The 15,857-nt window shown below is 40.2% G+C and overlaps 1 protein-coding gene across 1 annotated transcript in view; it reads left to right on the top strand.

Annotated features, from left to right (window-relative positions):
* LOC127612796 (cytoplasmic phosphatidylinositol transfer protein 1-like) overlaps positions 1 to 14,813 on the top strand; it is a 45,092-nt gene extending 30,279 nt beyond the window's left edge. Inside the window, exons 2-9 of the mRNA XM_052083592.1 lie at positions 2,857 to 3,005; positions 4,367 to 4,455; positions 6,024 to 6,031; positions 6,900 to 6,971; positions 8,206 to 8,301; positions 8,935 to 9,090; positions 9,399 to 9,462; positions 10,940 to 14,813. Coding sequence (XP_051939552.1) covers positions 2,857 to 3,005; positions 4,367 to 4,455; positions 6,024 to 6,031; positions 6,900 to 6,971; positions 8,206 to 8,301; positions 8,935 to 9,090; positions 9,399 to 9,462; positions 10,940 to 11,298 — 993 coding nt within the window. The 3' untranslated portion in view covers positions 11,299 to 14,813. The remainder of the gene's footprint in view (positions 1 to 2,856; positions 3,006 to 4,366; positions 4,456 to 6,023; positions 6,032 to 6,899; positions 6,972 to 8,205; positions 8,302 to 8,934; positions 9,091 to 9,398; positions 9,463 to 10,939) is intronic.
* Positions 14,814 to 15,857: the final 1,044 nt, after the last annotated feature.

Genomic DNA, 15,857 nt, shown 5'->3' with positions numbered 1-15,857 from the left:
TTGTCGGACATATTGTGACACCGATAATGAGAAAACAAAAGAGTTCTTGCTTTATTATGGAAAAACATCAGTGAAGCCATTACATCACTGCGGATAAACCACCTCTGGACATGTTGGACTTGATGCTGCCTGATGCAGTCTCGATGAATTTCTATATAATGGAGGGTGTAGCATGAGAGACAGATACTCCACATATTGATTGATGCATCTTAACAAATCAAATTATATTTGTGTGTTTCTCTGCCAACAATATGGGGAACTTCTCAAGCCCATTGACCCTTTTAAGCCCTCTTAAGATGTGAAACAGCATTTCTGTTAATGTGTTCAAGGCCTCTGAGATTCTCACAGGCGGGAAAAAGCTCAGTGCAGTTACATTCGACGTGAAATGAGACGGATGAGTTTTTCTCGTGGCATATTTCCAGTGTTGCAATGTGGGACTGGACTGGCGCGAGGTGAACGGCACAGCCAGCATTTAGCATTCGCCAAAACAATAAAAGAACCCTTGATTATCAGATTGACGAGTGATGTTCAAACTCCAATTTCTCAGATTAAAAAAAAAAAACAATTAAAAAAATTATTCAATATTACCAGCCGTTCTGGAGCACTTGTGTGTTTTATCAATGTATTTGGTGCTGTGGTGTGTCATAATAACAACCCACTACATTAATTTAAGGACAAAATAAACAAATCAGAGTGGCAAATACGGTCAAGGAAAACAGGCCTCTTTGATGTTGGACTGCAACATAATTATTTTGTGAAGAACCCAGATAAGAACAAACTACAAATACTTAATTATTGCATTATACCCGTGACTGATTGCCTGTTTTACTTGAGTGGCTGTAAACAGAAGAGCTGTTCAATCAGTTTATACAAGCTTCCATTTGCTGTTGTGTAATCTTTCATCGCATGTGTGGCCATCACGCTGTTCAAATAATCATGATGAATGTTCTGTGCATGGTTCCTCATAATTTTTAGTTGATGTCGCCAGGGAGAAGGGCTGAGTTAAAAAAAATCAATTCACCGAATAAAATCCATTTTCCTTTTTATAGCCCGATATCGTTTCGTACCATAAATCAACCCTTTTAATGCATGTTGTCCCCAATAAATGAACGTGACTTCTTGCCTCACACAAGGCTTCGTCACGACGCGAGCGTAGCATATCATAACAAGATGGCCGAAGCACTTGAAATCAGCGGCAAAAAGCTTGAAGGCAGATTCTTTTTATTTTTAAAGAAATTCACAAACAGCAGTAAACTGAAATGTTGTAAGACAGTCATAGGAATGTGAATGTCATTAGCCGTAATGTGTTTTTACCACTTTATTTAAGCAGCCTACCTTGTAGTTGGAATTGATTGAAATGATTATTTACTGTTTTGATCAGGTCATGTTCAATAAGGCATAATGATTCATGTTACTAATTTGGGTTAAATTGTTAATGTCAATATTCATATTTTTACCAATAGAGCAAGAAGCTTCGACTATTTGTGTAGCATTGCTTCTTCTGAGAATGTCTTCTGTATGAACGTAATATTGGTATGTGAACTCCTTTACTGAATCGAACATCAATCAAAGTGAACGGTGAATGGAATCGATTTTGGAAATCTGAATCGATAACCAGCAGGAACTGCTGAGGTCTTAATGAAATGAGGGTGATGTCATGCTGCTTTTGTTTCGCCAACTCTGCTCTGTGTTCTCACGCTTAATTCGTCCTCTGCATCGGTGTCCTTCAAAACCTCATTTCTTATGAGGCCTGAAGAAGCAAGAGTCAAGATCAACTACATTATTCACTGTTGCTCTGTGGTTGGCGGGGTCACTATTGCCACAGCTGCTTTTAGAAACGCCTTCATTGTTTTTGGGGGGCTTTGTAAAATTGAAAAGTGGACGTTTCATTTGTACACTTGGGTAATGCCGCAGCAAATGCTCGGGTAAGCTGCAGTGTTTGCTTGCTTCTGCAATATTTCTCGCCATCATCCGACCTGGACCTGAAGGCGTTTGTTGTATTGATCTTTGTCCGAAAGTGTGAATAAATTGCTCGAGTGATCTGCAACAGAGGCGGTATTTAAATGCATTTCAGATAACTGCGTAGTCTTTCCCCTCTGACAGCATTTTCCAGCACAGCTACATGCCAGGTAAAGGTCAGAAAGAAAGAGAGCAGCAGTGGGAGTGTGCTGGCTTTAAATTTCCATCTTCAGGCCTCCAACCCTTGCTGCTTTAAAGCATGTGACTGAAAACAAATCAATCCGTCCGTATTCTATACCGCCTATCCTAATTTCGGTCTTGGCTCCCAGTCGAAAGAGAGAATGATCAAACTCCACACAGTATACTGGAGATAAAAATCTTCACATTATTATATCAGATAAAACTAAAGCATTTGTAGATGATTACTTGATGATTATGTGTGTTAATCATTTGAGAAAAACATGGTTGAAACTGAACAATTCAAACATGAGGTGACCTTCAAGTGGATGAAATGTTGCTGTAAATAAATAAAATCGTTTTTGAAATTATGAGGAGACAGTCATTCTTATTCTCACTACTAAAAGTATGCACGATAATCCTGCGATGGACGAAGAGGTGGGCGGACTCTGATTTTACTGTAGCAGCTTCAGACGCAGTGAAAGTGTCCCATGTGGTCTGTCAGAGGCTGCTTTGCTTGTTGTTGTTTCTCCGCGTCTCTGCAGGCTTTTGGTCTGTCCATGACAACCAGTAATACCAGTGCCTTGTTTTGCTCGACAGCAGCCCGCCAGTCACTAGCCATCAAACAACACAAATTTTCTGTTCTATCTGTTTGAGACCAAACATACCAAGATATGTTGCTGTGTTTCCCGGTAACATTTTTCTTTTTTCATCTTCCAGTATCGTATTGGGCAGCTTTACATGATCAGCAAACACAGCCATGAGCAAAGCGACCGAGGGGAAGGTGTGGAAGTTGTCCAGAACGAACCTTTTGAGGACCCCATGCACGGCCAGGGGCAGTTCACAGAAAAACGGGTCTACCTCAACAGGTCAGTCGCTTAGACCCCTCATAACTCACTTGTAGTTGTCGTGTAGAAGAAAATGACAGCGTATTTCTTTCACCGTTGATTGTCACTTGTGTATTACTGTTTTCAGAAGTCCTTGAGGATCAATGTGTTTTCGATGATATCTATGATACATATATTTTTAACTAGTTTCACCCACTCTTATATACACTCCAGGATGCTTCACAACCACGATGACGAAAGTATGGCATGGCAGAATTTTTTTTCATCTTGCCGCATAGTATCACATGTACGACGTCGTTCTTCGCCATCGACCAATCGGAAGACGGTGCCTTCCAACTTATGACGAGAGACTAGATGTGTCGCACACAATCACACTGTGGTGTGCAGTATTTTAAAACTGACTTGAACAAAAGGGGAAATACTGGAAGGTATACTTAGCGTTTTGACTCATGCTATGTTTATTAACTGCAAAGCTAGTTGCTGATTAGCAAACGTGGAAATTAGGGATGCCCACTCCCCAACAAAGTGTCATTGTGGATAAATTGTTTTTTGCACAACCCTGCAAACAAAAAAAATCCCTGTTGTGCAGGTAATTAATTATAGAGGATAAATGAAAATACAGTGATCTCTGCGATACAGATTAATCTGTAAAGTTTAACATGCATTAAACCAGTCAAGTACCGCATATGATGGAAAAGGAGAGAAAAACAGCAAGAGAGAGGAGAGAAAAGAGATGGACAGAGACGTTGCCGGCGACTGATCGGAGCACAATCACCTGTGTCAGCATTCACCATGCAGTATGCAGGCGGACCATTCATGCTGACTCGGCACAGTGCTACCCTGCAGGAGCAAAGTAAAAGCTCAAGAAGCCGTTTCCATTCATCTACTTCCTTTCAATATTATTTTCAATGGAAATGACTTCCAATAGCACAATACGTAAAATAAATATAAAGTAAATACACTTTAAATATAAATAAGTCAATGATGCCAAATGTTGAACAATGCTGATGGACAAATTCCAAATCTCTCTGAAATGGACTAGCACTATTAGATCTCGTGAGAATGAGTAGTGTGTGTGTGTGTGTGTGTGTGTGTGTGTGTGTGTGTGTGTGTGTGTGATTTTTGTAACCATTAAAAAATATATATATTTTACACTTTGAATTTTAATTGTTTTGCCTGATTGTGTTTTGAAAAGAACCTAAACACTGCACAGTGCGGGCGAAAACCTCTGTGCATGTCTCCGAGCAACTTTGGAAGTCACAATTGTTGAATCCACGAATCTGTGGTGTCAGCCAGTCGAACAAGATGACTGCTTTGATTACATTAGCTACTCGAGCCTTAAGTCTGCTTCAGCAGCACCTCATGGCTTTCTGTCTCTGCAGTAAACTTCCCAGCTGGGCTCGAGCAGTGGTTCCAAAAATCTTTTACGTGACTGAGAAGGCGTGGAACTATTACCCTTACACCATCACAGGTTAGCATGTTACAACCATCAGCATCTGCTTTGACTTTTACTGTCTTGAAGGTGACTTCCACATGCACACTTAACAATGACACAACCTTTGGTTTCACCTTACAGGAAGCGACAGTGTTTGGTAATCAAAGTGGGAAAGTGCATAGTGCTGTTGCACAAACAATACGAACTCTAACTTGAAATGCTTCCCATTGCGGGATAAATTTTCATTAATATATGATTAGACAGTGTTTTTTTAATTCGGTGACCTTTGAAAATAAAACAAATATATGCTAATGGAAAATGAGTTATATTGAATTAGGGCTGTCAAATAATTTTACAATTGATTATACTGTTAGTTATTTCATCGATTAATCAAAATAAACAACAATTTCCCTGAAGTGGGTGTGGTGTACTCGCCAACGTTTTTGAAACTGAGAGCGACTTCTTGGCAATTGTTTAATGAGAAGCGCTACACTTCTCGGTTTCAGGTTCAACTACATGTCAAGTTCAGCTTATTCCTATTGTGACTGCAAATACCATTCATTTATCCAATAGATTAAACTGATGATTACTTTTTTCCATGAGTTGACTATCAGAGTTTTTTGGTTTAGTCCGTACCATGTCAGAATATAGGGGGAAATGTTGATCATTGTTCTCCAAAATAAAAGCAAATGTTTTGTAAATATCTTGTTTTGACTTCCTGCAAAGATAATCAGCCTGCTCTACAGAAATCAAAGAATATTAAATTTTGAGGAATCAGATTTGGACCATCTTAAGCTAAAGGGGGTTGGCCTTTGCACCCCCAAGAGAGAATTTTGTTCTGTGGCAAGTCCAACTTTGCTGCCTTGCTCCAGCCACACCCAAACTTAGATTTATTTTCACCCATTTGTTTGAGATGCCTGGTTCAAATTCAATAGCCATCAGAGAGCTTCACGTTTGTTGTTGAACGAAAATATTCAATGACCCAAAAATTGCCACTCAAAACCGAAACCAGCACGGGTTCTTCAAATGTTTGTAGTTGTACTTGAGTGGCTTTGTGGGCTGGAATTTCTCGGTAGTGCTGACATTGGGCGAGAGTTGACTGGCAACCTGGGGACTGGTTGCCAGTCAACTGCAGGGCACATATATCGAAACAACCATTTATGCTCACATTCACAACTTGGCTAACGTTTTGGAAATGTGGGAGGAAGAGGACTACCTGGAGAAAACCCACGCGAGCATCGAGGGGAACATCTGAACTCCACAGCATGCTGCCTTACATTAAACGGTACACTAGGAAATGGACAAACCCACACCAATAAAAACAGAACTCTCCTTGGTGACATGACGTGATTACGAGTTATTCATTTATTGAGCCAGCGATGGTGCCGCAAGTCACACTTGTGCAGCCTGGGTTCCTCCCTCGGCCTCAGTTGGCAAGCAGCGTTAAAATATGAACATGGAGTCAGCAAACTGTTCATTCATTTATGTTATCAAATTACAGGCTATCATATTTTAAGGTATTTGGGAAGCTGTGAGTGTTTAATTTTCTCATTTGTTTTTCTGCATTTCTGGACATGACCCGATGTGGATTCTCCACCCTGTAGAATATACAGTAAGTATATTTTCTACCATTTTTGGACATGTATCAAATTGGATCTTAGTTGTGCATGAATGTAAGAGAGAGAGAGAGAGAGAGAGAGAGAGAGAGAGAGAGAGAGCTTGTTAGGTGTGTCTTTAGAAACTAAACACATCAGCGGCATTCAATTAAAATATATTTTTTTCCTCTACACAACATTCAATATACTTGCAAATAACTTAAACTCGAACATACAGTCCAGATGTCCTTGGAAAAGACTGACTCACTATTTTCTAACTTTTACTACAACATTACTTTGAAGTTATTACATGCCAGTGGGGGGGGAGAGAGATCATTTCCCCTCCAAAATAACGTGATACATGATTGAAATAATGATACTGTTAACAAAGAGGGCACTGGGATTCATTGATAGAAGTATTGAAAAATCACGGTGTAATATTGGCTTTCTCCATACTTCTGGATGTCTGTTATGTCGATGAGAAATGTCAACATCATGACTCACAGCCATTTATGGGATGGAAAATAAGACCGTGACAAGACAGTGACAGAATGCCTGATATTTATTTAAGTGTGGGAGTAATTTGCCATGCATGTGTCAGTGTTGACACATGAAGGCTGAATTTACTCTGTCAAGCGACTCTGCCAAAATGCATTCAAGCTTAAGGTTACAGCATCTTCTGCAGCATCTCTTCTCATCAGTACCATAAAGTTTTCAAGCACCGCTTAGCTTACGAGTCACTTTAATGTTACGATTCATAAACCAGAGTTCAAATATAACAAGGCAATGTGAATTATAGAGCAAAGTAACAAATTAAGTCGACTTGCACATGTTTAAATACAGTCTGTTGCTCCCCTTCCATCACCCCCACCCCCATGATTACAGTGCTCGTTCCTTCCCAAGTTCTCCATTCACATAGAGACGAAATACGAGGACAACAAAGGCATCAATGATAATGTAAGTGCACTCTGAATTTAAAGTACATAACATTCTATATCATAAGATTTGGCACAGCAATGAGCCATTTATATGATTGAAGATCACTTTGCGTGGGATTTGATTCTGCCAAAGAGATTGTCGAACTTGTCGGCATGAGTATCCCTCGTGTATGTGTGTATAAAAATGTAACAGTCTACTGCAATCTCCCCCTCGAGGGATACTGAAGGATTAATGCTGTTCCTTGAAAGATGAAGATGATGTACAGAATAATGTCGACACTGTTCCTAAACTGTGCGAAAGACACACATAGCCTGGTTTCCTCTTCTAACCAATTTGTATTTCAATTTGTCTAAATGTTGTTCTGGGGTAATTTACTGGGGCCGAGGAGACAAGAATAAGGACAAGAAGACCCTATGTTATACCTATGTTATAGATTTGAAATGTCCTTGAACATTTGGGGTGGGGCTTGTACTGCTGAGTTTCTCAGTGAAATCTTTAAGTTCCAGCAACTGCAGGTAGAAATTCCTTTACTGGTTCTATGGGAATACGAACACTTCTCCTTCTTGGTATTTCTTGTCCTCTTTTGTGGTGGGATCACACATTGGTAAAAGCATTGTGTGACATCATATAGGATAGAGGTTTGGCCCAATGACAGACAAGTTGCCTAGAAAATTGCAATTTTAATTTGCGGAACGGAGACCGAGTGAGACGCGCACACACACACACACACACACACACACACACACACACCACCCGGCCCCTACTTTATCGTGACAGAGAACCGTGTGATTTATTTGGTGACCATTGGAAGGTCTTATGCTCATAACACATAGTAGTGAAGAGCAGAGTCCATTAATAAATAATTTATTGCATGAATAAAAATTTATTGCAGGACCCTTGTATTTGACTTTACACTGAATCTTTCAGCATTTTTATTGTTGTGGCGCATCAATGTCAGTGTCATCACTGTCATTGAAGCGCTGAAGGTAATTGTGAGGAAATAAACGTGGACATACTGCCCCCTAAAGGGTATGTCAGGTGTTGACAATATGATCACAGTCCAGCCTTGGGGTCTCACGTATCAAAACAGTGCGTAGAATACAAACTAAAAGTCTACTGACAAAATCTGAAAACTTGCACAGCTTTCAGACCTCGTTTTGTGAGTACGCAACGACCCTTGGTCTCGAAAGCAATTTTGAGTGGTTTTGTCGTCATATTCACTGAGGTCAACTCAAGTATTTGTTTTCAATAGATCTTTGACTCTGAGTTGAAGGACCAGGAGAGGGAAGTGTGTTTTGTCGACATTGCTTACGACGACATCCCTGACCGCTACTACAAGGAGTCAGAGGTGAGGTGGGCGTTTTCCTTGTGTCTGTTACCTGCATCTTCTCGTTGGCAATTACACCAGAAAGCCGTAAAAGACCGTTAGACATCGTGTTAGTAACAAATGAAAATATTCACCAGGTTCATTCCAGTTGACACTTTGAAAACGATCCATCCTTTCACTTTTAGTGGCCAATTTGATCTGAAACAACATCTTTTGGACCATGGTAAACTCGAGCCTAATGTAGAGTCTTCTCATCGACTACATTTAAAACATTCGACATGACTCTTTAGAGAATGTGGATATGGACAGTTCTCAATCTTAATACAAGTGATTACTTGGGGTGTGGGGGCGTTCTGACATAATGTATGAATCAATATTTTAATTTTATTTTTTGCAATTTTCAAACTGTTTGCAGGTTACACTGAAGTGTCACTCGACAATTTACAATTCAAGTCCAAAGTTGGCCTAACTCTGGGCTAAACGCTCCATACATACAATGAGCTGTTCATTAATGGTGCTCTCCCTCGAGGATGCGTTACTCGTCTCTGTCCATTGCATTGAGTCTCATTAAAAAACAATATTGAAACACACTCAGACTGCCTCACCCTCTGTTCTATTCATCTCAAGACACGTGTTTGTAATTCACCAATGCAGGACTTGCGGTACTTCAAGTCAGAGAAGACGTCGCGGGGCATGCTTCAGGAGGGATGGAGGGACACGCAGCATCCCATTATGTGCTCGTACAAACTGGTCACAGTCAAGTTTGAGGTGTGGGGTCTGCAGACACGTGTGGAACAGTTTCTGCATAAGGTCAGAATCAACGTTTTGTCAAACTTGGTTTAGAAATCATTCCACCAACACGGAAGTATGTTGAACAAACAGAGCTTCATTGGCGGTGATTATTGATAAAACACATATTCAAACATGTTATTTTGGCTGCATGAGAATATAATCTTCTTACCATCCAAACTATCAACCAAAACAACATACGTCAGGTAATTGTACATATGCTGCAAATGCCCGCGTGTTTTTCAACTTTGAAGTACTGTATGTAAATTTGAAGATTGATGAGGGCATATTGCACAACATTCCTCAGCAAAACTGTTTCTGTGTTGCAGGTCATTCGGGATGTGTTGCTGCTTGGACACAGACAGGCCTTTGCTTGGGTGGATGAATGGATTGGTGGGTCAGTCGGCCTTCAGGATCCAAAATGTCATCTTTTCTATGATGAGGATAATGCGTACAGATTTCATGCGTACAATATAGACAAAAGTATTGAAAAAGAGAGTAGGTCAGTGAATCGTGGTATAATTACAGGCCGTATCGGCCACTTTTAATGGTCTTACTGAGCAACTGGATTTTCTCATACATTCCAGTACACAAGTGCATGAATTCACAATTCGTGGACTGGCTCATTCTAGTGGCCTAAACTAACTGAATTGAAATGTGATTTTATTAGTAATCAATCAAGGGCGTGAGTATGACCCATTTGTCTCCCATAAATATAAATCTTTCATCTTAAACACTTTGAAGAGTTCTAACTGTATACTTCCAACTTTTTGGGTGTAGTTTAGGGTAGACCCTTTTCGACTCCTTCTACGCATGACTCTGAATCTGGCAATATCATCTTTGACCAATTTATCCGGAAGTATGGAAGCTGTTATGTCCACATGGAGAAACTAATGGCACGTATTGAGGGTGTATTGGCTTTGGCTCCCAAAACCTTTTTTTCCATATCGTGTATGAGACTAGGCAGATATTTAAACATCTATTATGAATATTGTGGAAGTGTTATTGTTTATTAATGTGCATGTACTTTCTAGCTTACCTGCAACCCTCATGTTAACCACACAGCTACCCATCCTACACCTCCAGAACTGAGTTTATCCTTTTGGAATGACTTTTAACGCTTCAGTCTGCACTGCTTGTGCATTCTCCACTCACCTACCCTCCCCGCCCCTGCTAATCTTAACATATGGATTTCTTTTGGCTGAAGAATCACCAAACCCATCCCGTCTTACATCCTTGGACTCAGGGCTTTGTGCTTTTTCTGCATCTTGAAAATCTTCCGTGTGGCACTTCTACTTGGGATGCTTGTACTTTTACACACTAGTCCTCCAGTTAAGCTTTCTGCGCAATGCATTTTTGCCACTTTCATCTCCCTCCTTCCACTACCTGACCGGAGTGCCTTTTGAGAGGAGTTATCAGTTCTGCTCCTTCCCTTCCTCCTTCTTCCAGATATGACTTGGGATGACGTCCGGAATTACGAGAGCAAAATGCATGAGCAAACCAACATTAAGGTTTGCCATGAACAGACAGAGCATTCCACAACAAATCCATCTTCACTGGTTGCCATAGACATCCATGACAAAGCAAGCGTATGTGTTTTTTCCATTCTTTGTTTTTTGTTTTTTTGTTTCACTCCATCATTCCACTTTTTGCTCATTTTGAACCCTTAATCTGTGATGTTATGATCCCCCACTTGTTTATATCCTCACAAGGAAAGATTTGTGTTCTGCTTGAGAACATCCAAATCCAGTTAAATCATACAAAAAGAAACAAAATATTCCCGTCGGTTTGTCTTGTGCCACTTTCACTCAGCTTCTTTCAGTTTTCACCAAACACCTCATTGTTGTCACTTCATCTCTTCTCAACCCAGACATGACAATGGATGAGGTGAGAGAATTTGAGCGGACAATCCAGGAAGCCACCAACCAGAAGATCGGGATGTTCCCCCCATCGATCTCCATTAGTGAGACCCCTCTGTCCTCCTGTTCCCTCACCGGTCCCGCCAGCGCCCCTTCCACTCCCCTGTGCACCGATGCGCCCGATTCCCTCTCGGTCTCCAAGGACCGGCCCCGCAAAAAGTCAGCTCCAGAAACCCTGACTCTTCCTGAGCCATCTCCGAGCGGTGCGCAGCAGGGATCCGCTACCGTCCCACTTACGTCTCTGAATCACCTTCAATCTTCTACGTCGCCTTCCTCCAGTTCCAATCTGGCTGAGATGGGAGAACAGTAGATGGACTTCTCTGAATGTCTTCCCCGCACTTATGGTCTGTTGCTTTTCCAGTATCTCATTCAATTTAGTCTAACCTCCAAATATTCAGACTCTTTCGGCATTCCCAATGAGAGCTTGTCAGGCTTTGAATATTAAAATATAAGCCCTTGTGATTTTAGCGTATGTTTGCAGGTCGATTAAAGTTTTGTTTGTTGTTCCTTCAAACATGAAGACAAGGAAACTGTCCCCATTCACACAGCACTATTCTTGGCATGCCAACACCGTACCATGCACGACTAGTCTTAAAGCGCATCTCACACCTCACTGGAGCTGTTATTAAGCTCATGATTTGAGCGATACGTGCACATGCATAATTATTCCTATGATCTGCTCTTGTTGTTAAGAATGTAACAAATTAGCTTAGCAATTTTTCAGCGTTGATGATGTCATGTGAACAATGATCCGACAGTTTGAGACATAATTTTTACTCTTTGTAACGTTCTCAAAAGAATTAGTGAAAACAACATAAATGGCTTTTTTTCAGGTTTTAGTCGAAAATGGCCCATCTATAAGAAACTCCTTGGGCTCAAATCCTGATTTGTCTGACCTTTACTTCCACTTCAGAGGATTCATCATTATTTTGTTGAAAGGAGCCCCTTTGCATTTGCCATTTCCTTTGTTTTCCTTACTTGGTATTAGAAGAAATAGATGCCTTATACTAGTGCCGCAGAGTCACTGGTTTCCTTTTGCATTTAGTCATAACACAAAGTGCAGTAGCATCAGAAAGGCTGCACAGTTATGTTTTTAGGGCCCTACGCTATCATCATTTCGTTTAATTTAATACGCAGAGAAAGGATGACAAGATCAGTGTTCATACCTCAGGTCTCCACTCTTCTACATAGATGTCACGTAACCTTCCTCTCCTTGCTTGTTGCCAAACAGCCACGTTTTATATTCCAACACAGCCTATACCTTCGAATACTGAACCCTCAGAATGTTTACAATCCTTAAATTTGCCTATGCGTCGTAAAGCCATTAAGTACAGGCGTGACAGGAGACCGTACCTGAACTCTTGGTCAGTATGTATGCTTGGACGGCTCATATGGCACGCATTGCTCCACAAAACTCTCGCTCTCATTAGACCACAGGCTACTTCCTGGTTCAAGGACAATTCCGTTTCGTTAATTCCTTTGTAGTGAGGAATGACAATAATCAATCAGTACCTTTATACAGTCTCAACAAGATTTAATGGGTCACTTGACCCGTCGCTCTATAAATTCTTTGGGAATCGTTTTTGTATTTTATTTTATTTTTTGCGGGGATTGGGGGGGGGTTAATCCTCGCTAACTGTACAAGTCAAAATGATTGTTGTGAAAGAGGTCATTAAAACAACGATCGTTTGAGGCGGCTTTTGTACAGTACTTTAAATGTGAAGCAACTTCACCAAATCACTTTGTCGAAATAAAAACAAGAACACCTTTTCTCAATGAAATAAACTAAAAAATATGTAGATGCCTACTTTTCAATGAATAGGGACAGTATGAACATCAAACAGTATTATTTACAGGGAGTTATTGAATAGTTAAGACAAAGTGCTTCTGTATGCTGCATGGAATTTTGCTAACTTATGTACCGGTATATCACAAGAAGGGTGTCTGTATATGTAGTGATCAGATTGCACGCCTCAATGCATTTGATGATGCAATTCTATCATTTTATATTAAATACATTTTCAGTGAGATTGCAAGCATGTAAGAGAATATAAAATGACAAAATACAACTCCGGTGCCTCTGCATGCCACAGCTGCATTGTCAAACAGTACATGTAATCCAACATATATCGGCACATTCCCATGACCTTTATTGGCCTGTTTTCTACCACAGTTTTTGAGAATGGCGAAGAGAATTTAGCAGGTAATCATACAAAGAAAACTTAATCACAATACCCATTAACTGGACAATTTTGTGTGAATGCAGTTGCCTCACCGAACATGGTGCACATGCTAGGACACAGGATTTAGCCATCAAAGTCTGTTTTGCTGTTATTTGTGCAGTACTCTTAGTATGAAATCCCACTCGAGTCCTGTGATCTCATCCGCACGTAGGCTACAGCGTCACATGGTGCGGTAAGCTGAGCTCGGCATCACGAGACATGCACTTAATGCCCCAAATGATTCGGACCTTAGAAACGTTTGACGTGAATTTGCATGTGTTGAAGATCTGCTGGCCGAAAATGGCACAAGAAAGTAGCAAATGACAAAGTGCGCTTGTCTCAGTGGTTTATTCCTTTTAAAAGTAATTCACATCTCTCACAATTTTTCTGTCACCATAATAGAGAGCATTCTAATCAACTGTACATTTAGAACATTCCATATGCCTGGATTAAATCAGGTTCTTAATGCAATGGCCTACCGGCTTTTTCCACTTTTTATGTCGACTAAAAGATCACAAACATTTAAGTTAGCTCAGTTTCTCCATGGCGTAAATAATTTAAGGTTTGTTTGTATGTGTCAGGGCTAACCTGTTATTCAATTTCCCTTTTTATGCCTCTCTCCATTGAGTTATTGGTTTTGCGATTGACATCCCATGCGCGTTTGGCACCCTCTATTTTTGTTGGAGAATGGAACAAGGTGTTCTATTGAGATCTTGTTATAGTGGCAACATGAGAGCCTTCTTGCTGTCTTACTTGGCATAAAATCTCTTTAATATTCTGTACAGTTTCTGACTTGCTTTTGTTGAACAAAAACAAACAAAATGGAATTTGTTTATCATTAACTGCAGCTTTTGTCTCAAATCATCTTATATGACTTTTGTAAAGAGTACACAGACCTCCTTCTCTCGTCAGGGATACACTTGATCTTATCATGAGCTGTTACAGTTAAAAAAAAATCTACCGATGTAAAAAGGTCTGCTCTGTTTAAAAGAGTAACGTGAAATCTGTTGTTATTAATTAGTAGAGGAACTTCCTTACATTGAATGTGTTCAGAAGGGTCTTTTTGTCACGTGATGCGGTCGGCAGCTTCGTGAACATGTCTGTATCGAAGAAGGAATCAGTGTTTTAGGATGAATGCCTTGTCTTAAGTTTCCATTGAGTGACGCTCCCGGTGGTCGTGGTGCACGTCCTATGATAGTAGCTGCTTTTTTTTTTGTAAAAGGGTTTCTTTTTGGTGAGGTGATTTACTTTTTTACTTATCAAGTTGTGCTCTGTAGTGAACCTTTTTTTGTGGCTGAACTTGAAGGATTAAGTGATTTTAAAGGACCCAGCTTTTTTTTTCTGCTTCAATTTTGTGTTCATGCTTACCCTGACAATTGGGACCTCTCCCACAAACTAGAAGCTGTAAATGAATGAAGTACTGCATATTCTCGTTCACTTCTGATTTTTGCAGTATGCTCTCAAAATTGTTGATTGGATAGTTGCTGAGTTCTTCCACTTTGATAATTGTATCTGATATATTTCACCGGATTCTTTAGTAGTTATTGTTTTACTATTCTGAGCAAGATAAATAATAACAATAAAAAAGCTATTTGATGCACAATTCTCTGTTCTGTCTCGACATTTGTATTCTGTTGCTTCAACTTAAATGAATATGGCAGCTGGCAGGTATTCCCAAATTCAAGCTTTGCTTTTCAGCTTTAATTAGTCTTGGTAGGCAACATGAAATGTATTATGCAATCAGAAGATTTTCTTTTTTCCACCATCAGATTTACCACATTGTCACGTTTGCAGAAAAACAAAGATACTTTGATTTTACAGATTGGTTCTGAAACCAGGGGTTCAGGGAACTGCACTTAGGACAGGCAGGGGAGGTAGAGGCTCCCCGTCCCCTCTCCTGCATGTGAAGAGTTAAAAGAAATCAATTTCAGCTCTGGTCTGGAGGTTTACCGGTACATTTTCAATCCAATAATATCAAATATTTCACCATTTAAACAGCTGAATTGGATATTTCCTGTTCAAATGTATGGCCAAGAAAGGAAGCGTCATCGCGCTTTTTGTGCTTCAAGAGATTACACACACATTAATCAATGCAGGAAGTTATTGGCCTGTTCCCTCAGACAAGAGGCATTGCTGTTTGGCTTCATGTCAGCAATATAAATGTTTTATGACACATTGTTTTTATCACTCATACACTGAGCATGCTGACATTCAACAGTCTTTCTAATATATTCGATGAATGTGTGTGACATGGTAAGTCTTTGTGATTGGCGGATGGACATGCACGGTTGAGCCCTGACAGCACAGTGCTGCTGCTGACAGATGGCAGTGCTGAGCTCAATTGGCAGAATGCGTCAAAGAAGTATGGTGCTCTTCCCACACAAGATACCAGACCACGAGAGAAAGGGTTTCTTCAGATTCTTATTTTGCCAAAGAAGTTTCCGTGAGGATAAGCGAATTAGAAAATTGATGGATGGGTAAAGGCAATGTTAAAAATTCTGCTTCTCTTGTAAGCATATGTAAATCGTCGATGGAGAGGGCCGCCAAATAAAATCTCGCCTTGGGCACCACATTGGCCCGGTCCCAGGGTCTCCAATGCATAAAAAACAAAATTATTAAAAAAAAAAAAAAAGCAGGAGTATAAAAC

The sequence above is a fragment of the Hippocampus zosterae genome, chromosome 13 (assembly GCF_025434085.1).
Source record: "Hippocampus zosterae strain Florida chromosome 13, ASM2543408v3, whole genome shotgun sequence".
NCBI classification, from domain to species: Eukaryota; Metazoa; Chordata; class Actinopteri; order Syngnathiformes; family Syngnathidae; genus Hippocampus; species Hippocampus zosterae.
Note: the sequence above shows the minus strand (reverse complement) of the source record. Positions and strands in the feature narration are given on the sequence as shown.